General features: G+C 35.8%; 1 protein-coding gene across 1 annotated transcript; it reads left to right on the top strand.

Annotated features, from left to right (window-relative positions):
• Window positions 1–2,811: 2,811 nt before the first annotated feature.
• On the top strand, window positions 2,812–4,139 carry LOC143258010 (transcription factor 15-like). Its single transcript, XM_076517052.1, has one exon. It carries the CDS (start codon window positions 3,067–3,069, stop codon window positions 3,688–3,690), a length of 624 nt encoding a protein of 207 aa, XP_076373167.1. The 5' UTR covers window positions 2,812–3,066; the 3' UTR covers window positions 3,691–4,139.
• Window positions 4,140–24,491: the final 20,352 nt, after the last annotated feature.

Raw genomic sequence — 24,491 nt, 5'->3', positions numbered from 1 at the left:
GGTAGCTAACACTGTTGGTTCATTTACAAATACCAATGGAGCACTTGGGTTCTTATTTTAATTAGCTGTTGAACAATAAAAAAGTTGTTTTTTGCTGTGTATTAGTTGAATGATTTTCCAGTTATTCGGTTGATTTGTTTTGACTATTACTGCCATTTTACTTAAGTACTTTGGGATAAAATGTTCTTCTGATTGGTGTTAGCGTTCATATATTTTTGACAAATTAAATTTCTTTAATTTATTTTGAATTTCGCGCAAAGCTATACGAAACGTACCTGCGCTAGTCGTCCCTAATTTTGGAGTGTAAGACTAGAGTAAAGATAGCCAACCCACCCACCGCCAACTCTTGGGCTACTCTTTTATCAACGAATAGTGGAATTGATCGTAACATTATAACGCCACCATGGCTGAAATGGGGAGCATGTTTGGTGTGACAGGGATTCGAACCGGAGCTCATCAGATTACGAGTCGAGTGCTTTATCCATCTGGCGATGCCGGGCCCTAAAATATTGTTTTAGCGTCGTTATCAGTAGAGTGTTTGTGTGTTTTCTTATAGCAAAGCCACCTGGGGCTATCTGCTGAGCCCACCAAGGGGAATCTAACCCATGATTTTAGTGTTGTAAGTCCGTAGACTTACCGCTATATTTTGTTAAATACTTCTGAAAGTTTTGAATCCACAACATTAAAACTACAGATATATCAATAATGCACGCGTTTTCTAGATTAATTAGTGCTGGTTAAAATGTTTTTCAAATACAATGATGGCCCAAATTATACGTGTAAGTAAGTATATTGTAAGATTTATTACTTTTCCAATAATGCATATATATAATAATACACTATGATTGGCGATTTTTTTTTCCTATTGATCTACCCTATACCACCAATTCTACGTTAATTTCGAATTTTCCCTTTACATACAAGGACATGTTTGACCAAAAGCAGTAATTACAGAAATAGGTTTGCTTTCGTCCTTCACAACCCAAGAGCTCTGGCAGAATTCCCGGTGATAATGGCGTCTTAGCATAGGCGGAAGGGACAAAAGATAGAAATATTTCTCAAGAAAATTAGACTTTATATTCACGTCCAGCACTTCATCAGTTTATGTCAACCCTGGTACATCTCATGCGGTCTTTCAGAAGTTGCCAACCAAATGATTACCTTGGATAAAAAAAACAAACAAATGAAAATCATCAGATGAGATGGCGTACAGCTGCATGTATTCATTAACTTTGTAGATGTAGCCGTTAAATCCCGGACACTTTCCGGGATTCGTGATTTTGGGGTTTTTTAATTAATCTATGATATCTTCATTCATCTGGTATTTGTGTAACTGCCAGACGATACAAAAGTCCTGCATTAGTTTTCTCCATTGGATTGAAAGTTTAAGTTCTACAAAATATTTTGTCACAGATACAATGGTAATTCCTAAAACTATGATTTCCGGATTATATATATATATTGAATTTTTAAAACATGTTTCTGTCGAAGAAATATTTCTAAATATATATATTTTAAAATCATGAGCATTTGCGTTATCCTTTTTTTCATACAAAAAGTGGCTGTCGTGATATTGCTGCTACGTTGTATTATTTGTATTATGGAACGATATTTAGTCCTAAAGAAATGAAACATTATTCAACTTGTTCATGTGGTACCATTCATCAAAGTTTTATGGTACTAAAGCCATTTTTCAAACTTCAGAATGGTATTGTTGTATTAAACAAATCGATGTACTTGTCAAATAATTTACAGTGGCACAAAAATTAATAATTAGAGCTTTGGAACAGAATTAGTTGAATACAGTATCATTTATAAAACGATAATAAACTATACTGAATATGTTTACTAGTCAAGCCTCACAAGAAATTAATTAGTAGAATATATAAACAGTACGCAAATACAAATTATTAAAGCGTTCGACTCGTAATTTGAGGGTCGCGGGTTTGAATCCCGGTCGCACCAAACATGCTCGCTCTTTCAGCCGTACGGGCGTTATAATGTTACTGTCAATCCCATAATTCGCTGGTAAAAGAGTAGTTGGCGGTGGGTGGTGATGACTAGTTGCCTTCCCTCTAATCTTACACTGCTAAATTAGGGACAGCTAGCGCAGATACCCCTTGTATAGCTTTCATGAAATTCAAAAACAAACAAAAGAAACAAATTATTAAATCATTGAAATAATTATATATACTTTTTCCAAACGTTTTATGCGCCGGGAATAATCTAGTGGAATCCTGGAGCCGTGGATTAAGGAGAGGGAATTTAATCCCATTATTTATTAAGTTAGATGTTACGGGAACTGTTCGCCACCTTTTTTTTTCTTCTGTTCTTTTCCATTCAGATGAAGATCAGGAACGGTTACGCCCAAAAGCTGCGAAACTAAAAGTACATTAGTTACAACATTTACTGAAAGTATTTTCATCAGATTATGACTTTTGTCAAAAAATCTAGAATTAATCCATTTCGAGATAGAAAGATGAATTCCATCAACGATTGTGTAACGTGGACATTTTTTAAAAGTTTTGAAAAGCTTTAATAGTGAGAGTATCGAGAAAAAAAAACACTGAGATGAAACAAGCGTTTGAATTAATACATAAAAATTGAACTGCATTTTTCTTAATTCGCGAAATTGAATGTAGAATGGACTTTGTTTTGCCAGTAAAGAAAAGAGTGATCAAGCATGTATGATCTGAGATTCGATTGGTTCACGTGACAAGATAAGAGTAGGCCGCGCAACGGGAGGTTGTCGGGAGTTTCGCTATAAAAACGAGGTTACCTGAGGATCGTTCCATTCAATCTTCATGCATCAAAGAGTTTAGGGTTTGCTGCTAGCTGCGGTGCTTAACACTGTTTGTTAGTAATGAAACGTTAAGCCTTCCTGATTTTATAAAAACCTTACTGTTTTTGTTTTAGACTTTCGGAAGAAAAATTGTTTATTTTCTCCAAGTTTCAGTGCTTAGCTCTACTACCTGGCCGTCAGAAGTTACACCCAGGTTTCTACAATATACCATATGCTTTCTGCCTTCGTCATAGTTTTTGGCGTATAACAATTAACAAAAAAAAATGACGTCCCTGCACGAAAAGTACGAGTCCCAAACAGAATGCCTGTCTTCTCCAAAACTTCCCACCATGAAAAGTAACATAAAAATAGACTTTGGTCGTTACAGGTCGGAGGCTAGTTATTCGCCAGTATCGAGTCCCGTTAGCGGCCCTTCAACCCCAGCCTCAAGCCCGACAACGTCCACAGCCTACGAAGAATATTCCCCAACTTCTTTCCCTTACATTTCTCAGTTTTCTGCTGTCCAGAGCAATATGGGTGTGAACTCTTTTCTAACCTTTCATAACTACGGTGAACCAGCAAAAGTGAACAGTCCGGAACTCAGCTTCACCTTTTCAGTCCACAAGTGTGGAAAGAGTGTGAAGGATAGTACCGCATTTGATATCAAGTGCTGCCGCAGGCCTCTCGGCGTTAAGAAGACTGAAGGCGCTTCATCCCCAGCCGTGGTTCGGAAGCGAAGACTTGCAGCTAACGCACGAGAGAGGCGTCGGATGCATAGTTTGAATGTTGCTTTTGACCGTCTCCGGGAAGTGGTGCCCTCAATTGGTGAAGATCGGAAACTTTCTAAATACGAAACACTTCAAATGGCCCAAAGTTATATATCAGCCTTATGTGAACTTTTGGAATAAGAATACAGTATCTGAGTTTCGAGAACATTCGCTATAACCACGTGGTCAGTAAATTTTTTTTTCTGAACGTTCTTGTTCGTTAAACAATTATTATAATATCTGAAACAAAACGCTTTGGAAATGTGGAAAAGTCGTAGTTGTTTATAAAAGGTGGCGCTAACAGCTGAACTCCAAAAGTACAACTATGTAAGTCAATAAGATCCTCTGACTGTTTTGTCTGTATCTTTATCAAATTCCTCTCTTTGGTTACATTAAGATCTTTAGATTTTAACCTAATACAAACACATATATCTTGATTTTCGAATGAACTTTTTATTCCATTATCCGGATGTGAAACTGTTAGTTTTTAGGCCCACAATAAAAGACGTATTGAAATATGTATATAGTACAAATTGGTTGTATGTAAATAAAAAAAAAATTGTATAGACTGTACAGCTGTTTTACCATATCCGAGGAAATAAACGTCTGATTTTTATATGATAAAGAGTTCTGTGGTCATTCCAATAATAATTTGAAATTGTTTGTAGCTCATGAAAAAATTACGTTCACTAAAGAAAACATTTAAACTTTTACGTTTTATTTTACTCGTTCTTGTAAAGCCAATCAGGTTCGAAGGACATACGTAGAAACAAAACGTGCAATTGCTCTATCTTAATAGTGATTTCAAAGTATAATCTGATCATAAATTACGTTATTTTATGGAATTTGTTATCGTTGGATCATTTAAAACATTGTTATTTAGTGAGAGCAGGAAAAGGCAAAATATAAATGATATATATTACTAGCATCATAACACGAAACAAATCGTCCTATCACATTTATATGCCAAGTGTATGCTGGTAACTTCGAAAAACGTGCAATGTATACAATAAAATTAAGTCATTCATGCCACGTGATAATTTAGTAACCGAACTATTAGAGTTCACCGATATTTTACTTCTGTAAGATGTTCTAGTACTTACAGGTAATTTTTTGTTTTCTTTTCAAAAAAATGCAAATGCCTAAAACGCGAACTATGACTGCTATTTTCAAACATATTTCTTAAGTTTTAAACATTCTTAAACCTAACTTAATTATTAAGTAGTCTAAGTGTGAACACTTAGAGTTAATAGTTTACTTATACTAGGGGGAAAAAAACAATAACTGCTGAAAGCCCTCACCCCTATGGCTCATCTGAAAGTTGATGATTTTATAGTGGTAAAAACTTGTTCCGACTCCCGCGGCGGGCAAAATACAGACAGCCCTTTGTAAGCTTTGTACGAGACAGTAAGCAAACAAACTGATGAAAGGTTTAATTTGAGGTTTTCAGCTCAGCAGCATGTGGGTTAAGACGCCATATTGGACACTTCTAGGGTTCAGGGATAATCGTCTCGAATTTTGAGCGGTTAGCCAGAGGGAAGGAAGGTAGAAGTACTCGCTATCTACGCGCAACGGGATTGACTATGTTTGTCTGTAACTAAAGATGAAAACCGTATCCCTTGGCATCTCGTCAGCAATTCCGGATCCTTGAATTCGTGAAAAGACTACACCATTTCAAGGCTGCATAAACGTGACTAAATCGTTGAAATACTTAGTGTATTAGTTGTTCGAAATTGAAATTTCTACAGACTTAACTACGGAAAACAATTGTTTGTTTCAGTACTTGTGCAAAGTTAAACAAGGGTTACATGCGCATAGAGCTCCCTGATTTTTAATTGATGAATAGAGATGAGGCAGTTAGTATAGACAACTTTTAGCGTCAACGAGTCGCGAACCACGAATCCCTGGATTCACTGTCAGGACAAGTAAAGTATAAGTCATGACCCTTCTTAAGTTGGGTAGCATACAAAAAAAAAAAAAAAAAAGACGCTTATGCCTCTATACACTAATAATACATAGCCGGATGGTTAAGGCGTTCGACTTCCACTCTGCGGATCGCGGGTTCAAGTCCCAATCGTACTGAACATGCTCATCATTTTAGGTGTGGGGGCGTTAAATATGAGGGTAAGTCCCACTAATTGTTTCCATGGCCAAACCACGAGGTGGCGGTGGGTGGTGATGACTATCTGCTTTCACTGCTTGATTAAGAACGGCTAACGCAGATAGGCCTCGTGTAGCTTTGCACGAATCTCAAACGCTAAACCCCATGGGTCTTATTATTTCTGTCCATCTCATTTTTTGACTTCTCACCACTACACTTATAAATCGTATCTACCGATATTTCTTCTCATTTCTTGTCAGAACACTTCGTTTCTTACAGTATTAAGCAATATTTTCTGTACAAATTAAGAAAGAGCAAACAAAACAAACACTTTGTGTACTTCATTTAAATAAGAGTTTTAAGTTACTTTGTTGACAGGATTAACTCCGTGAAATTCTTTATACAGTTTTTATTTCTGGGTTGCGTCTTTATGGACTGTTATTGCTTAATCCTAAATTAATGATCTGTGTCTATGTGGTTAATTTAAACTTTAGGCTATTTCATTGACAATTCATATCCCTCCCATTTTATTATTTCATATACAAATCCTTTATTTATCCACGTTTTTAAATTACTTCACCCTCGATGTTATCACAGCACTTGCCCCAAGATGCTATCCGATGTTTTCAAAATCAGCAGCACCTTATGCGGTACACGGGCTGATAGGTCAGGTCAGAAAGTTCAGAAATCAAGCATAGTTGTTCTGAATCTTAACTACTAACCGTATAGAGGAAATGAAAATAGTAAGCGAAACCCTGATATGATTGCTCTTGACCGCTCTGAATGCCATTTCCACACAAGAACACAACTGAAAGTGCGTCAGTGACATATTAGGAGAGTCCAGTCCTGGACTTTTCTGTTCTATATCTTAAGACGATAACCATTCGACCACGCCCAGAACTATACAAACATGTTTTATTCATTGTTTTAATTTACTACCAATATTTTATGACAGTATGATTTGTAGGCCCAGCATGGTCATGTGTGTTAAGGCGTTCGACTCATAATCCGACGGTGGCGGGTTCGAATCCCTGTTACACCAAACACTCGCTCTTTCAGCCGTGGGGGCGTTATAATGTTACGATCAATCCCACTATTTTTTGGTAAAAGAGAAGTCCAAGAGTTGGCGGTGGATTTCCCTCTAGTTTTACGCTGCTTAATTAGGGACGGCTAGTGTAGATAGCTCTTGTGTAGCTTTGCGCGAAATTCAAACAAAAGAAACAAGCGATTCGTAGCTTGACCGAAGCTTGTTAGTTTTTTGTGCTATAGTTTAACGTCAGAAACATAACAATATTCGAACACCTTTCAATATATTATTAGGTCATCATATAACTGGAAGACAGGGTCAGAAGCACAGCTTAAAAAATATTTAATAAAAAAATTACTGGTTTTTAACTGTTTACTCGAAGTATTCTTATGAATATAATATTGCAGCCGAAATAGACCAAAAGTTCAAAAGGCTGTTCGTACAAGGTAAAAATTTCGAAGATTAATTTCCTGCTTAATTTCAAATCAAAACTTTCAAGCCTGTTTATTTATAAGCGCAAAGGCCATTCGTACAAGGTATAAAGTTCGAAGATTAATTTCTTGACAAATTTCTAATCAGAACATTCAAATCTGTTTATTTATCAGCGCAAAGCTACACAATGGTTCATCTATGCTGTGCTTACCGAGAGTATCGAACTCATCATTATAGCATTACGAACTATCAAGCTCACCAGAGGGCTAAACATTCTAGAACATTCCAGAGAAACTTAATTCCATCTAGGAGTATTTCTCATATTAGTTTAAGATTATTTTAATCATTATTTCTTCAAGCATATTTTGACGAACGTTTCTATGTCGATTTAAGTTGATATCACTAACATGTGATAAAAAATTTCAACTTTCTACATAGTGTTAACAATCAACAGCCTTCCTATACTTTTTTTTAACCATAAAGCATGGTCGAATGGTTTTGCGAAATTCAAAACAAATAAAACGTGATAATATGATGTTAAGCCTATTAACCGAGTAATCTTATCACTCTGTAAGAGCTTTGAATAAAGAAAAATTTAAACGTTCTTTCTTTGGAGTAGTACCTTCTTGAAGGTCGCGGGTTCGAATCCCCGTCAAATCAAACATGCTCGCCCATTCAGCCGTGGAGGCGTTATAATGTGACGGTCAATCCCACTATTCGTTGGTAAGAAATAGACCAAAAGTTGATGGTGAGTGGTTATAACTAGCTGCTTTCCTTCTAGTTTGACACTGCAAAATTAGAGACGGGTAGCGCAGATAGCCCTCGAGTAGCTTTGCGCGAAATTGAAAACAAACAAACAAGCTTTCCAGTGCATGTTGGATATTCCTAAAGTAAACAAAAATGCACTCAGAAGGCACACGTGAAGGTCTGTTTGCAGTAAGCACAAAGCTATAAAGTGTTTCTGTGTTCTGCCCACCACGAGTATCGAAACCCGGTTACTAGAATTGTATGTTATTAAACGTACTGGTGAACCACTGAAGAGGCAAGGTCTTAATGAGTTAATAAGTTACAGTACAGAGAGTTTATGTTATTTTGTGATATGGAGTGTTTGAATTTTCTGGTGTAACCAGGATCTAGAGATTGGGTAGGAGGATAAATTAGAAAAGGATTCCAAAGAACTTGTTTTACATTTGATATTAGATAAATACTTGCAAACAGCTCTGTTGGATGAATAGGTGTGGAGAATAAAGAAGTGTTTGTCCTTTGATTGAGATGCTCATAAAACATTCATTGTTTGATATTCAATTACACTTTAATGTGATGGTCCTTTCTGTGTTTCGTTATTAAAGAGCAGCCTAAGAGTTGGCAGCAGATGGTGTAGACCAGCTACCATCCCTCTAGCCTATCACTTCACAACAGTCCTAAAGCAGGTTTGCGCGAGACTCGAAACAAACAAAACTTTCTCCATCTGCAACACTTTGATAGTTACGTCATCACTTTAGCAAGTTTTTACACTAAAAATTACTGAAGAGTGCAAAAGAAAAAGAAAAAACGCATTCAATTGAATTACCTAAGATGAATTATACATACAGAAAACAGCGGGTTTAATTTTTTTGATACTCGAAAGAATGGTAGGTAATTTTCAGCGTACTATCTAAATATTAACTACCATATATATTTGGTTTAAGAAACAATTTTATGCTATATAACGTCCCGCTGTGCTAGCACAACGTGATAGATAGATGGCCGCTAGGGCCCAAACAGCAGTAATTCTTGTTGGTGAATGAAAGCATAATATAATGTTAAATGAATTTTTCTGTGCATTGGTAACGTACTACTCTGGCAATACTTTCAAAAGATATTGTCATATTTGCTCCCATTATACTGTTGATAATAAGTTTTAACTATAAAATGATATATATTGTATTTACTGGAAAAAAACCTATGTAATTTATTACCAAACGGAATGCTTGCTTATTTGTTTGTTCCAGGGCAAATCCACATTGGGCTATCTGCTGTGTTCGCTGTGGGAAATCTAATATGGATTCTAGAGTTGTATGTTTACAAACGTTCGTTTCTTCTATCAGGGGACGAGTGAGCAAAATGCACTAACTTACGATATCAGATTTTTCTTTCAGATTTGTTAGTCTAAGAATACCCAAATATAATTCGAATTGTTGGTTTCCGTAAGCCTTGTTTCCTTGTTAACCGTAAAGCTGTCATTAATCACGTTGCCCTAACAAAGCAGAACGTTAAATAATACGAAACGATTTCGGAAACCAGACATACATGTCAATTAAAATTTAGATAGTACATTAGAAATTGCTTTTCTCTTTTTCTCTATCAAATAATTAAGCCTATTATTTGCACAGCAGCAATCGAACCCCGAATTATAGCGTTATAAGTTCTTGAGAACCACAAGGGTGCCATAAATTTAGTATCCTCAAAAAGCATGATGACTACTATTAGAACCCCTGATTTTAGTGTTGTAAATCCGGAGACTTACTGCTTTACTAGCGGGGGACTGATGGTAGTGTAAATCATATATATAAATTAAATATAATGGTTACATTAAGATTTAAATAATAATCTGTGAAGGTACCATAACCATTTGTTTTGGTAACTATATGCAGTTTTTGGTGATCCGAGACATCCGTTTTAAAAAAAACCCGACTGTTATTATAATGCATTTACTCTAATTATTTTATGTTTAACCCTGACAACATCTTATGCACACGTCGGAGATCCTTAGTATTCAAGGGTAAATGTACTTAATTTTTGAAATACTGACAAGAAAGTGGACGGAAAGATATCAGCACCAGTCGTAACATCTTGATGGTAATCACTTTCAATAATGTATTAATTTTTAACCAGCCTGAGTTTATACGACCTCAGCAGTTTTATTCTGGTCTAGTAATCTTTAAATAACATGAGTGTATAAGATCCCTAACAATTTTATTTTTACATATTAATCTTTATCTAACCTAATTCTATAAGATCCCCAATAGTTTTATTTTGTTAATAATTACTTTTCGTATCTTATAAAAAATTTGTTTTTTTTTTCATATTCTCATACTTTAATGAAAACTTTCGACCAAGTCATTGTAGTTTTTTCGAACACATTCCAGCTTTTGACAAGAATGGTACGAAATGTTTGTGATCCCGCCAAAAGGATCACACTAGTAGTTAAGGGTTAATCTTGTTAGGTTTGATATTACGAGCAAGAAATACCCGCACCCCTCGTTGAGGGGTTTAAAGATCTCGTCAGGATTCACAGAAACATATTCGCCCTTTCAGTCGTGGGGACGTTATAATGTTACGGTCGATCCCACTATTCGTTGCTAAAAGAGTGGCCCAAGAATTGGAAGTGGATGGTGATGGCTAGCTGCGTTCCATCTAGTCTTACACTGCTAAATTAGGGATGGCTAGCGCATATAGCTCTCGTGTAGCTTTGCGCGAAATTCAAAAACAAACAAACAATTCTACACGTACTCCAAGCGAGTCCATACCCGACAAAAATAAACGGCCGATAGTATCGGAGGATGTGTATCACGTCTGGTCCTACCAACTTGAGAGTGGAAGGTTTAACACAGTTTCAAGCATGGCGCTTCTAGGATTTGGAGAGTGTGCATGTGTGTGTGTTTTCTCACAGCACTTCGGGCTATCCGAGATTCTGAGAGATTCTGAGAGAGTGCACAATCACAAAATCTGATGCCAGACGACTTTGAAACCCTACTTCTATTCTAATTCCTCATGTTCTATTATACAGGGTGGTCCGTAAGTCTCTACCCATCCATATATCTTATGTATCCAGAGTGTCACAAGTATTCTTGCGCTCATGTACCCACGTACCTGTCACAATACGCTCTTCAAGTGTAAATGAGCTTACATCGGCCATATTTCACTGAAAAAAGAAACAAATTTATAATACATGCGTAATTGAATATAACATAATAACATGTGGATGGGTAGGGACTTACGGGCCACCCTGTATTATGCTGAAGATGAGGTTATATCTATAGTAAAAGTTCTTAAGCAATAAGAAGAAGAAATAAAAAATTTGAATTAACAGGACGAGTTAATAAGGATTATAGGTTGATTTTATTAAATTTTACATATTAGGTTAAGGACAGAATAGCAGCACGTGTTTATCAAAGTTTAATTCTAGTTTCTTCCAAATTATTGGCTAATAACCCAATATTCTGCCCATTGACTGAGAACATACTAAACAAGAAGAATTATTTTAAACATGATGAAGGCTTATGTTCTCTTTGAACCACAGAAAAGGGAATGATGTTAATGTTCGTACTGAAAGATTAAGTTTCGTGCATGGTGACACCTGTAAATGCAAACTATTAATCATTCATATCACTGATAAAACCATGTCTATCAGTATCATGACAGAGACATGATTTAGCTCTACATTACTATGAAGACGACTATACAAGATAACGCAAAATATTAAACAGCATACTAAATGTCTACATCCCATAAGCCATTAATAATTATGGTTTATCCTACAAGTTTGTTACGTTTAAAGTAGCATGTATCTCCTTGGGAATGTGAAACCTACAAGTAATGTATTACGTTTCGGGTAGCTGAAGGATGATTTGTTTGTTTGTTTTGAATTTCGCGCACAGCTACATGAGGGATAATCTGCGCTAGCCGTCCCTAATTTTGCACTGTAAGACTAGAGGGAATGTAGCTAGTCATCACCACCAACCGCCAACCCTTGGGCTACTCTTTTACCAATGAATAGTGGAATTGACCGTCACATTATAACGCCCCCACAGCTGAAAGGGCGAGCATGTTTGGTGCAACGGGGATTCGAACCCGCGACCCGCAGATTACGAGTAGAGCGCCTTATCCACCTGGCCATGTCGGCCCTCCTGTACTTTGAATTGTAATTGTGTCTCAAGTCTCACGTACTTTCAAAGCTAGCATCTTATATCATTCGTTGTTTAATTAAACTCTCCTGACACGTTTATATGGCGGCAAAGTTTTGTTTCGTTTCATAGGCGATTGCCTGCTGATGACTCAGCAGTAAACCGGAAGGATTTTACCGGAAAAGTTCAAGGTTCGATCCTTGTAGTTGGCATAAATCAGGTAATTCATTGCACAGTTTTGTACATAAAACAAACAGAACATCGTGAAATTGAAAAAGAGGCTTTTTGAAGCGAATAAGTGGAACTTCAAGGGTTGGGTAGTAAAAGGAAATTTTCAAAATAAATATAATTGTACAGTGTTATCTCAGTTGTGCACCCTAAATGTGAAAAAAAATATTATGTTTCAGTTTCTTTTTCGCAAAATAATACTAAAGCTGTCTGTCTATAACCTACTTTAATAACTAGAGGCAAGACAGCTAGTCAAAGCATCCAACATCAACTCTTACACTATTCTTGTCTGACAAACCAGTGGAGTTAATCTATCCTTAATACCGCGCGCTCACGGCTATAATTTTCATAGTACATTATTTTGCAGTAATGAGCTACGAAACATAAACTTTCGACTTCGCGTTTGGAGCATATTAGCAGTGAGCTACACTCGGCCACGGAAAATATTAAATTTGAAAAATTCTGATTAAACAAGCGAAACCAAAAATTGGCGCTCACAACGTCAGTGGAAGCGACAATCAACAAATGATCAGAAGGAAGTTATACAACAAAGATTTGTTTATACTGATGAGCATAATTTGAAAACTGGCACTTAGTGCGAGTAATAGAGAATCAGTTTCATTTAAACAGAAATCAGTGTTACATATATACGTAAAATACACATGGCAGACCACAGATAGGTCAAACTTTAGTCATATGACAGACCACAGATAGAAGGTCGAAACGTTGTTCGCTCTTCTATGTAAAATATTTTCTCAACCCAAACGAGCCGTTTTTGCATATAAATTTCTCAACAAGTGGGTTTCTCGACATCACTGATCACTGAGACCACAGATAGGTCAATCTTTAGTCATATGACAGACCACAGATAGACAAAACTTCAGTCATACTGCGGACTACAGATAGAAAAAAAATTCACTTGTCCCAGTGGCACAGCGGTATGTCTTCGGACTCATACTGCTAGAAACTGGGTTTTGATACCCGTGGTTATTAAAATACAGATAGCCCATTGTATAGCTTTGTGAGTAGTTTCAAATTCCAAACAATCATTCAAATTTCACTCACATTGCGGACTACACATAGATCGAACTTCAGTTATGCGACAGACCATAGACAGACCAAACGTCAGTCGCATGACATACGACAAATAGACTAAAATTCAGTCAGAGTGTAAATTTTGAAGTTGTTACTAGCCAAATATAAGTTTGTTTTTTATGTATTTTTTATAAAGCAAAAATCACCCTCTCATTTTAAGAATGTTTATCGCTTACTTATACTGACGTCTGACTGAACTAACAAAAGAACACGAAATTCAATACAAACAGATTAATTAAACCAACAGACCGCCAGAACACGTAACTCAATACAAACAGACTGATTGGACTAACCTATCACCAGAATACGTAACTAAATACAAAGAGGTTAATTAGACCAAACTATCACCACAACACGTAACTCGATACAACCAAAATAATTAGACCAACCTATTACCAGAAAATGTAACTCAAAAGAAACAGACTAATTATACCAACTTATTACCAGAACACGTAACACAATATAAACTGACTAATTAGTCTGAGCATCTGTGAGAAGCTTCTGATCTTTATTAACATGTTGACGTACTTGTTTCAAGGCTTCCCGGTTTTTAGGAAGATTAAGTTCCTAGCCAATGATTCCTGACTGATTTTTATTTCTTTTTTACAAATAACGCTAAATGAGATATGTGGTGACTTGCTAAGTAGTTTAACTAGTTTTCATTCCTTGGAAATTATCAGTCTTAATAATACCTGTCCAGGAAAACAAAATTGCAAGCTCAAAACAACAGCCTTTACATACAAAACACAACAAATATGAACACAAACATATATATATATCCACAAATCAGTTGGAAATGTTATATGAAAATATAAAAAGTAAACATTTTAATTCATAAGAAATTTCATTCATTTTAGTTGGTTTCTAAATTTTCTCGTAAAAGACTTTTTTCTGCGAAAGTTTGAGTTTATTTCAAACGCACAGACCTATATGCACTGTTCCCACCACAGGAATCGAGTCCAAAATTTAAGCGTTATAATTATCACTTACTGAGCCATCGGTTTATGAAACATAAGCCCCCACTGCTGAAAGAACTATAAATAAAACAGCATGAACTGACTTTAAAATGCACAAATGAAGCTATGTTATTCGTCTATTTTGTTATTCAATCTCACCAGAGCTCTGAGTAAATATGTTGACATATACATCCAACTAGAGTCACAGACAGGTTTCCATGACATCCTGTGAATGAAGAATACACATTAGTTTCAAAGGAGAACTCCATAAAACGTATTTATACAGATTCGAATATTTTTACACATAAGACATGGCTAGGTGGTTAAGGCGCTCGACTCATAATGTGAGGGTCGCGGGTTCGAATCTCCCTCGCACCAAACGTGTTCACCTTTTCAGCTGTGGGAGCGTTATAATGTTACGGTCAATCCAACTATTCGTAGGTAAAAGAATGCTCCAAGAGTTGACGGTGGGTGGTGATGACTAGCTGCCTTCCTTCTAGCCTTCCAGTCCTAAATTAGGGACGGCTAGTTCAGACAGTCCTCGAGTAGCTTTGCGCGGAACTCAAAACAAACCAATTCAATCTTATTTCCAGCTGTCTATCAATATATATACAGAAGTGCAACTTAAGAAAATTAAATCATCAGTTGGTGATAATATTTTGCAGTAACGAATTTGTGGCCTTCTGTCATGATTTATTAAAAACATTAAACTACAAGAGGTAATATACCTGTAATTTGAAAGACATGACATGATACTAAAAATACCAAAGTATTATTTGTTAATATTGTAATTCTCAGAGAAATAATTTGTAGAAATCTCTCGTTTATCATGAAAAAAAAAGTTTTCATGTAGTTTCAAAAAATAAAACAAAATTGATGTCCACCTAACATTACGTGACACATAAGAACTGTATGATCTAACGGCGTATTATGGGTATAGTTGCATTCGACTAAAAAGTAAGTAAAATTGATCAAGTTTTAGAATAAGTACACATGTTTGTACAAAACTACCTAAAGGTTATCTGTGCTAGTCGTCCCTAATTCTAATCTTAAAGACTAGAGGAAAAGCAGCTAGTCAACAACACCAAGCATCTTGGAATGTTACTGACTGATCAAGTAGTTGGATGTTACTGTCATTCTTCAAACGCACCCTCGGCCCTAAGGTTTGAAGCTTTTTTTTTTTTTGCGATAACGAACTGCCAATGACAGATCTGTAGATCCATAGTCCGATTCGCTAACCTTAAGCCGCAATCAGTCCATTTATTTACCTAACGAATTGCGAGCGTTTTTAATGTAGCCTGTACTGTTTTATCATAATTATAAAAAAAAAATTAAAATAGAGTTTTCCCTTCTGTTAGATAGAAAAATATTTTGACCGGAAATATTTTAAACCTTATTTCCGAGCAAAGACAGACGTAATAACATCGCTGAGGGCTTGTTGTCAACAAAGAAGTTTTTATTATTTGAACGTGGAACATGTCATTCCCCATCAGCCAAACTGGCTGAGAAATCGTTATGGCGGTAAGGCTTCAAGCGGAACGAGCAGTGTACCTTCCAAACATGATGACAAAGGCTCGAGACAGTTTTCTGAACACGCGCGTTCTACGATGCTTGAGTGCGCACATCTTGCAGCTGTTCTTCAGATCCAGATCCTGCGCGTGTACCTATCACGCTTGGCGCGTGCAGGGGCAACAGGTCCCACGTGTGATCGTTTCAGTAACGAACGCCCCATACGATGCTTCGATAAGGGAGTAGATTCTGTGAATAGAAATTAATGATCAGACGTCATAAATTCAATGATCGGATAATCCTTTGGCTTACAAGGACAGCCACATATAATGTATTTATATCAAGCTGAATAACTCCACACATAAAGTTCAGAGCATGAAGTAAAAACGAGGCATTTTACCGATATCACTTAAGAGATGACACTTTTGTCAAAAACCAATATAACTTAAGAGAGCACCCCTTTGTCCAAAGTGAAGTGAACAATGACGTGCATTGAATTCAACATTAATTATTTGTTTGAAGTTAAGCACAAAGTTACACAAAGGACTGTTTGTACTCTGTTCACCACAGGCATCGAAACATGGTTCCTCGCGTTGTAAGTCCGCAGACATTCCGCTGTGTTACTGGGGGCTATCAACATCAGTTATAACGGCCAGGTGCTGCACAGCATTATGTAAGCAGAATTTCAGTCGTGTAACGAAATCTCCTGGTGGCGCAGTGGTTAACGCCAAGAGCTTATAACACTAAATATCGGGTTTCGATACTTGCGCCATGTAGCTTTTTGCCTAAAACAAACAAAATAAACCCTAAATCAACATGTTAGAAGATCCAGATGAATATGGACATTCATAACCGAAAAAATCACTGATATTTAATAGGAAAAACGAAAAAGCTTTACGGTTCATAACATGTCTCTGATTTTTATAGTTTTCAAGTCATTCAAACAGTCGTAGTGAATTCATTGATAAAATACACCATTTAGCAGCTTCAATTCTTGTTGTAAAAGGGAGTAAGTGTTGTTTTTATAATAGCTAAAATCTGCAGGATAAAAAAAAGAAACTTTCCGATGGTCCTTTTCAGACAAAAAGCTGCACAATAGGCTATCTGTTCTGCTTACGTTGCAGGGAGCGAGCCTAGAATTTCATTGTTGTACTTATAAACAGATTAATGAATTGAAGCTATATTTAGATGTTGTATTCTATATGATAAAGTTTGACTTCCGTTTATTACCGAAACGTCCTCCCTCCCATCTTCCGTGATTCAGCAGGTTAAAGAGTTTTGATACTTGTGGTAAGCATAGCCTAAATAGCCCATTGTGAAACTTTTCGCTTAACGGCAATCAAAATTAAAATTTGTGCTTTTAAACATATACATATATCACTATATAAATAGAATATTGAATATTTATACAGTATATACATATATAAATAGATATATAAATAGAATAACAAATATATACATATGTGTGTATATATCATTATTTAAATAAAGTAATAAAGACAAATTAAAACGTAACTAAGCGATAATATCTAAGGCATTAGGGAGAACCAGCTAAACCAGTTTTTCAATATTTCTAAGTATTTCAATAACAAGAGTATAACTTTATGTAACTCAATATCCTTTTATTAGTGGGCTCGACATGGCCAAGCGTGTTAAGGCGTTCGACTCGTAATCCGAGGGTCGCAGATTCGAATCCCGGTCGCACCAAACATGCTCGCCCTTTCAGCCGTGGGGTGTTATAATGTGATGGTCAATCCCACTATGCGTTGGTAAAAGAGTAGCCCAAGAGTTGGGGTTGGGTGGTGATGACTAGCTGCCTTCCCTCTAGTCTTACACTGTTAAATTAGGGATGGCTAGCGCAGATATCCCTCGAGTAGCTTTGCACGAAATTCAAAAACAAACAAACCTTTTATTAGTAAACTTTCAATACAAAGTATAATTTAATTTTATCTAATAAGGTCTTAATATACAGGTGTTAAATCAGTTTCTGAATAAATAGAGGAAAAGCTGCATTTTGTTAGCTAATAGCTAAACAGTACGATTTCATCTTTAGTGCCACTCAGTGAATTTGGCATCGAGTATTGTCAATGTCGCGTAAAGTTGTGGCACGAGCTCCACACGATGGATAAGAAAATACAAATGATAGTGACAGTCACACTTAATCGTATCATCAACAGAGTTGAGCACTTGTTGCTTAGCATTATCATAACTGCTTTATTATATTACAAGTTCAAACTAACAGTTACGTATGGTACAAGTTACAACTAGCGAAGTAATGTTTGTGCGATGTTAAAATTATTATACTTTGTAATGTTAAGAATGATAAAATGAAGCTACATCTATAATTCATTAATTTATGAAAATTATATAAGGTACTGATACGTTTACGAAATAAAAAATCAGTATTTACGATTGAAATTTTAATTTTTAAACAAGGATGAAAATAATTATATTAATAACTTAACAATGTTCCCCAATAGCACAGCGGAATGTCTGCGGGCTTATACCGCCAAAATACTGGGCAGAGCACAAATAGCCCATTGTGTAGCTTTGTGATTAATTTCAAACAAGCATGCTAGATTCCCAATGTAAATCATTCTTGATTGATATTAGTAGAAAGCGATTTTGAAACACGTTAACGTGATTAGTGATAAACTTAAGTCTATATATTATACGCATGTCACACTGATAAGGCAAGTTCAGAAGATGAGCCAAGAAATTGTCACTTTAAGTTCTAGAAGTTTTCATTAAATTATTTAGAACAGTTTCAGTCATATTCTATTGGTAATGTTATTGTTCTCAATTTCCCTATCTTGTGCTACTGATTTTACCACGTTTATACTATAATATCCCTCGTAGACGTTTTAGAATACATTTATAAGTATCAATATGTCGATGGCATACTGTTTTACCTAAATATTTTCAGTATTGTGGTCTATAAATTACAGGTAGGTTTTCATGTGAGAGTCGGTTTTTCGACTGATGTACCTTAATAGTATTTTCATCTCAATTTCTTTTTCTGACTCATGTGTTCTGGACTTCAAGTTTGTAATATCCATTGGTCGTTCTTTAGGATTACTTGATTTGTTGTTAATATTTTAGTTAGTATAATCATGTTAGACAACAATATGAGAAATTATTTTATGAGTGACTTGGCTTCTTGTAATAGCTTGGTTCCACACAAATCCTTTGGGGGTCTCATAACTTAAAATATTCAGAGGGTTGCAGAACGTTGTTATAACTTAAAATATTCAGAGGGTTGCAGAACGTTGTTATAACTTTAAATATTCAGAGGGTTGCAGAACGTTGTTATAACTTAAAATATTCAGAGGGTTGCAGAACGTTTTTATAACTTTAAATATTCAGAGGGTTGCAGAACGTTGTAATCAACGTTATCTTCTTCTGGATTATACTTTTCTTTGATCTGTTTCTTTGTTATTAACCACAAAGCTACAGAATGAGCTATCTGTACTGCGCTCATAGCGGGTATCGAAATCCCTTTTTAACGTTAAGCATCCATCACACTGAACATTTCTTTTTTGGTTGAAAAACACAAAACCTGTAGAGGTTTATAGATTCTCTTATGAAAAATATAAAAATTCGTTTCATAAGCTTACTTACATCTGGTGATAAGTCATTCTAATTTCCAATGTAAAAACTGTTTCAATTCAGCAAATATAATTGATGCATTTACACATTTTATTGTCAATAACTAGACAGTCAAGGTCGTCCTTGAACACACACACATATATAATTATAATTACGCTGACATATCGCTTGTCGCTGTTGTAATGTGTTAATACCTACCTTATGTGTTACATGCAATCTCATGTGGTTTTTTATATATATCAAAGTAAAATTATCAACCCTGATATTCATATAAATATGTAGTAAAACAATGTATTATTCTATTTCAATATCTTAGGGCATTAACTGGTTGGTTGGGTGAGTGGTAAAATTAGAGAGAATTATTTAGTTCCATCTATGTTTCTGTTGTAATGTCTCACAATATTAGTTTGGTTTGATTTGAATTTCGTGTAACCCTGCACGAGTGATATCTGCGTTAGCCGTTCCCTATTTGGAAGTAGTAGGCTAGAGGGAAGAAAGCTACTCAACACTTCACACACCTTCCCTTGGGTTGCTATTTTACCAACGTATGGCAGGATTGATCGTAATATTAGAACGTCCCTACAGAGGAAACGACGACCACGTTCGGTGACAAGAGGTTCGAGTCCGCGACCTTCGGATTGCGTTATTCGCCAGGTCTTATATTACTGACACAACAATATTCAGTTAAGGCGTTGGAAAGTTATAGACATGGTAGTTTCTGTCAATCCTGCAAAGGGAAACGTACTGAGAAGTGAGAGAACTCATGTCGCCAGAGTTTAACCTATGTCACCTGGAAAATTCCGAAATAAGGAAGGTTTTTTGTGGGCATTTGATTATTTTCAGCGTTTTTGTCAAGTGAGAAGCTAAGGTTTAAGAAACGATGAAGCGCACCCTGGAAGTGTACAGAACGAATCGTGTTCCGTTTTTATCTGAAACGAAATATTGCATTTTAATACTAAATAAAGAACGTTTCTGTGAAACGTATAACACAGTAACCGTAACAGCTTCTCAGAAGTAAGTATTTCAACTGAAAATATTTAACCTTTGAGGTTATCCTTTTTGCAGGCTATTCTACATTGGATGAAGATTATCTTCATTTTTAATGATTTCTTGTGGTGTGTCGCAATCACACCACGCGTTACCATTGCACATGAACAGTGTAACTTGGTGGCGCTACTTAACTTACAAGCACTGTTAAGTGATTAATTACACTACACTGTTACCACACTTCATCATCATATAGAAAAATGTACCTCTTTGGGCGCCAATTTTTTTTATTGCGATATTCTAACTATTGCTTGCCCGAACTTGGAACTCATTAACTCTCGCAAGCAAAGAGGGTGCTCTATCAACTTAACTGTTTGTTTGTTTTTGTTTTTTGAATTTCGCACAAAGCTACTCGAGGGCTATCTGTGCTAGCCGTCCCTAATTTAGCAGTGTAAGAGTAGAGGGAAGGCAGCTAGTCATCACCACCCACCGCCAACTCTTGGGCTACTCTTTTACCAACGAACAGTGGGATTGACCGTCACATTATAACGCCCCCACAGCTGAAAGTACGAGTCGCACGCCTTAACACGCTTTGCCATGCCGGGCCCCAACTATACTACACAGGTGATACTCTAACAACTGCAAGTACAGTACTTTTTAACAACTCAAGATACTTTATTATAATGTATAAATAACTTTCTCTTATACAGTTGCATAACAAAAATACATTTAAATATCGTTTGATGACAACTTAACTGATATAACATAAACTTAATTAATATTTTGTTTACTTTTCTCAGATATTTTATACACACCTTTCATTAATATCACAATTACTCTCAATGCATTTTGTAATATTTGAAACCACTTAATATTTAAAGTTTGCCCTGAATGCATTCTTGAATAACATTATAAACTTTCAAATCTACGTTTTGTTTTACTAGAAATCCGTGAGTGCGGACAAATGTCTAGCGTTTATTAAACAATTGTTAATACTGCCATGATCTGTTACTCCTGGAAGTATTTGTTTAAAATGTTTGTTTCAAAGAAAATATAGCAAGATATATCAAGAGTTACACCATTTAATTCGACAATGAAAACAAAAACAAAAACATGGTTAAAAATACCAACGAATACTAGAATAAACCGTTTGTTTTTTATTTTTTTATTTCGCGTCAAGCTACGCGAGGGCTATCTGCGCTAGCCGTCCCTAATTCAGCAGCGTAAGACTAGAGTGAAGGAAGCTAGTCATCACTACCTACCGCCAACACTTGGACTACTCTCTTACCAACAAATAGTGGGATTGACCGTCACATTATAACGCTCCCACGGCTGAAAGGGCAAGCATGTTTGGTGTGACGGGAAGTCGAACCTGCGACCCTCGGATTACGAGTCGAGTGCCTTAACCACCTGGCCATGCCGGGCACCGGAATAAACAGTCACATAATAACTCCTCCACAGCTGACAGGGCGAACATTTTCACAGAAGAGTATTTGAACCTACTACTTGAAGATCACGAGTAGAGCACTATAACCACTAAACCAGTTAAAACGGTAAAATATTTAGCATCTTTACACAATATTTTCATGTCTCATTTCAAAAACAACAAACCTTTAATTATCCATTTTAATAAAAATTCATACCAACTTACATTTACTTGATAACATTTTAGTTACGACGATGTTAACATATTTATAATTACCAGTATTTAAAACGTTGTTAATGTCACAATAGTTTTAATAAATACTATCTAAAATAAAACTACTTTCTGCAGGAATTGCTTCTAAAGAACGTGAACAAATATTTAAAGTTGTCAAATATATTGGTAGATGTCGCTGAGTGAGCATTTCTCGTCTGGATCATTTTTGGCGACTGCATTTTTGAGCAAATTGAAAAAAAATGTTGTGAAAATGTATCAAATGTGCTCGTTTAATGAAGTATCATTACTAATCCTCAAACATTCCGCTTCATGGAGTCAAGTAATGAGACCCTTGGAAATTCATTAAAAACAAGAACAAACAAACTACAAAATGTGCAGAGAAACTACTGTAATCTTGGCTAAGGAGATACACACAAGTACCGCAATAACTGGAGAAACTGGAAGAACTGCTTAATGAGTAAAGACTGCTAGAGTATCTGAATAATGCTAAAGTAAAGAACCTATAGATAAACACGAGTCAAATTCCAATATTAAATGAAGACAAAATGACACGACTAGATACAGTAAATTCTCACAAGGATTAACAGCATTTGATTTTTTCACTACCAGTGGACTGAGACGTAAATGCTCTCTAGTAAAGTGACCACTGAAGTGTACCAGGGTTAAATGGAGACTGAAAGAAAAATATACGAATATCCACATAAATCAAGCGTCTCCCCCTTCACTGTGTAATCAGATTGAAACTATTACAAAATTACGACTCTGTATTACCAGGAGAAATTAGGGTTGATGTCGAACAATCAATGATATCACATATGCTGAATAAAATCGGGCGTCACTTTTAAAATGAAACATTCTTAGGGTGCTGGTTTAAAGATGCCACGAGTGGATCTCTTAATAAAAAAAAACAATGCATGTACATATTATCCACGTTACAAAATTAAAGCTACAGAAAGTACGCCTGAGATTTAGAATAATAAACGACGTGTTATAGCAAGCCACCTTTCGCTGTTTCCTTCTTTTTCTATTTCCTAAAGGTGTAAAAATAAACTGATTTTACACTTTATAGTTAGAAACCGTGTTTAGCTCTCTTCTTAAACTTGGTTTTATTTGTTCGTCTTTAAACTTTCTATTTCTATTGGAAGCCATAAATTACTTTCAAAAACATAATGTTTTCACGCACACCTTTTAAGGTTGTTTTCATCTTCATGAATTAACAGGTTTGTTAAGTTGTCCTTTTAGCTGTTACCTTCTTGAGATCGAACCCCTACCATTAGCTTTATAAGCTCTGAAAATTATTGCTGAGCCGCCAGAGACATTTATAAAGCAATCATTAAAACAAAAAGCATTGAGCAATGCCAACTTTTATGGCACCTTAGATGATATATAACATAAACGTTTTTTTTATTTGTATCAGAGTAATGTTATCTTCTGTGTTCACTGAGAGAAATCGAAACTCAGATTTTAGCCTTGTAAGTCCGTAAACATACTGCTGTTCCACCGGAAAATAGGCTTAACAGCCAAGTCAGAAACCCTCAATGTTTAACAGGCATAACCAGTTCTATTTTATAACTGCTGATCACCTAAAGGTGCAAAACCCGTGACGAACATCATAAAGTCACGCTCAGACAAAATTTTATAAGTATCACTAAAAGTGCTTTAATAATATTAGAGCTTTTAGGTGCTTACATACCTGACTTTCGTCGATATAGAACGATGAAGAATTTTTAATGTCTTAAATTTCTAAGAAAATATAGCTTTAAACACTTACAATTTGTCTTCTAACTCAAACACACACAACTCATCAACATTTCCAGTGGATTCTCTGTAGCAGAAATCCCTACTTGGTAAAGTATCTCAGTGAGAAGGCAAGTTTATATCGAAGCATCCTGATAATTCATGGTCTGCGCCCCTTTGCCACGCACTTTGAAACCATGGGTATACTTAAAGAGTGAACTATCATATTTCACTATTTGATGAAATAAGAATTAGCTGTAAGAGTTGTTGACTAGTTCATTCTCTCCAGTCTATAAGCAAGCCCTAAACTAAGTAAAGCCGTGCGCGATTGTATAAATTTGCGACAAATGTCTGAAGCAAACAAAAACATTTAAATACACTCAAATTCGTTTGTCTGCTTTAATTGAGAATTTTATAGTAATGTTATTTCATTTCTCATTTGTTCAAAACTTCTAAATATTCTTCCAATTTACTGGAACTTTTAAAATACTTTTAACACGTAGTGCTAGTTTGGAAAATCTCGAAATGTATCCGGCTCTTTAATAAGAACATTGATTGCACAGGCCTGCGATTGGTTTTGTTGTTTGGAAATGTTTACATGTTCTTCAGTAGTATTTGTACTACGAATCCGAAAACGATATCCATTTTTCTCTATCACATGCAGATTTTTGCAAAACGTCGTATTTATGTTGACATAAATGAATAATTTTTGTTG

This window comes from Tachypleus tridentatus, chromosome 7 (genome assembly GCF_004210375.1).
Source record: "Tachypleus tridentatus isolate NWPU-2018 chromosome 7, ASM421037v1, whole genome shotgun sequence".
Classification (NCBI taxonomy): domain Eukaryota; kingdom Metazoa; phylum Arthropoda; class Merostomata; order Xiphosura; family Limulidae; genus Tachypleus; species Tachypleus tridentatus.
Note: the sequence above shows the minus strand (reverse complement) of the source record. Positions and strands in the feature narration are given on the sequence as shown.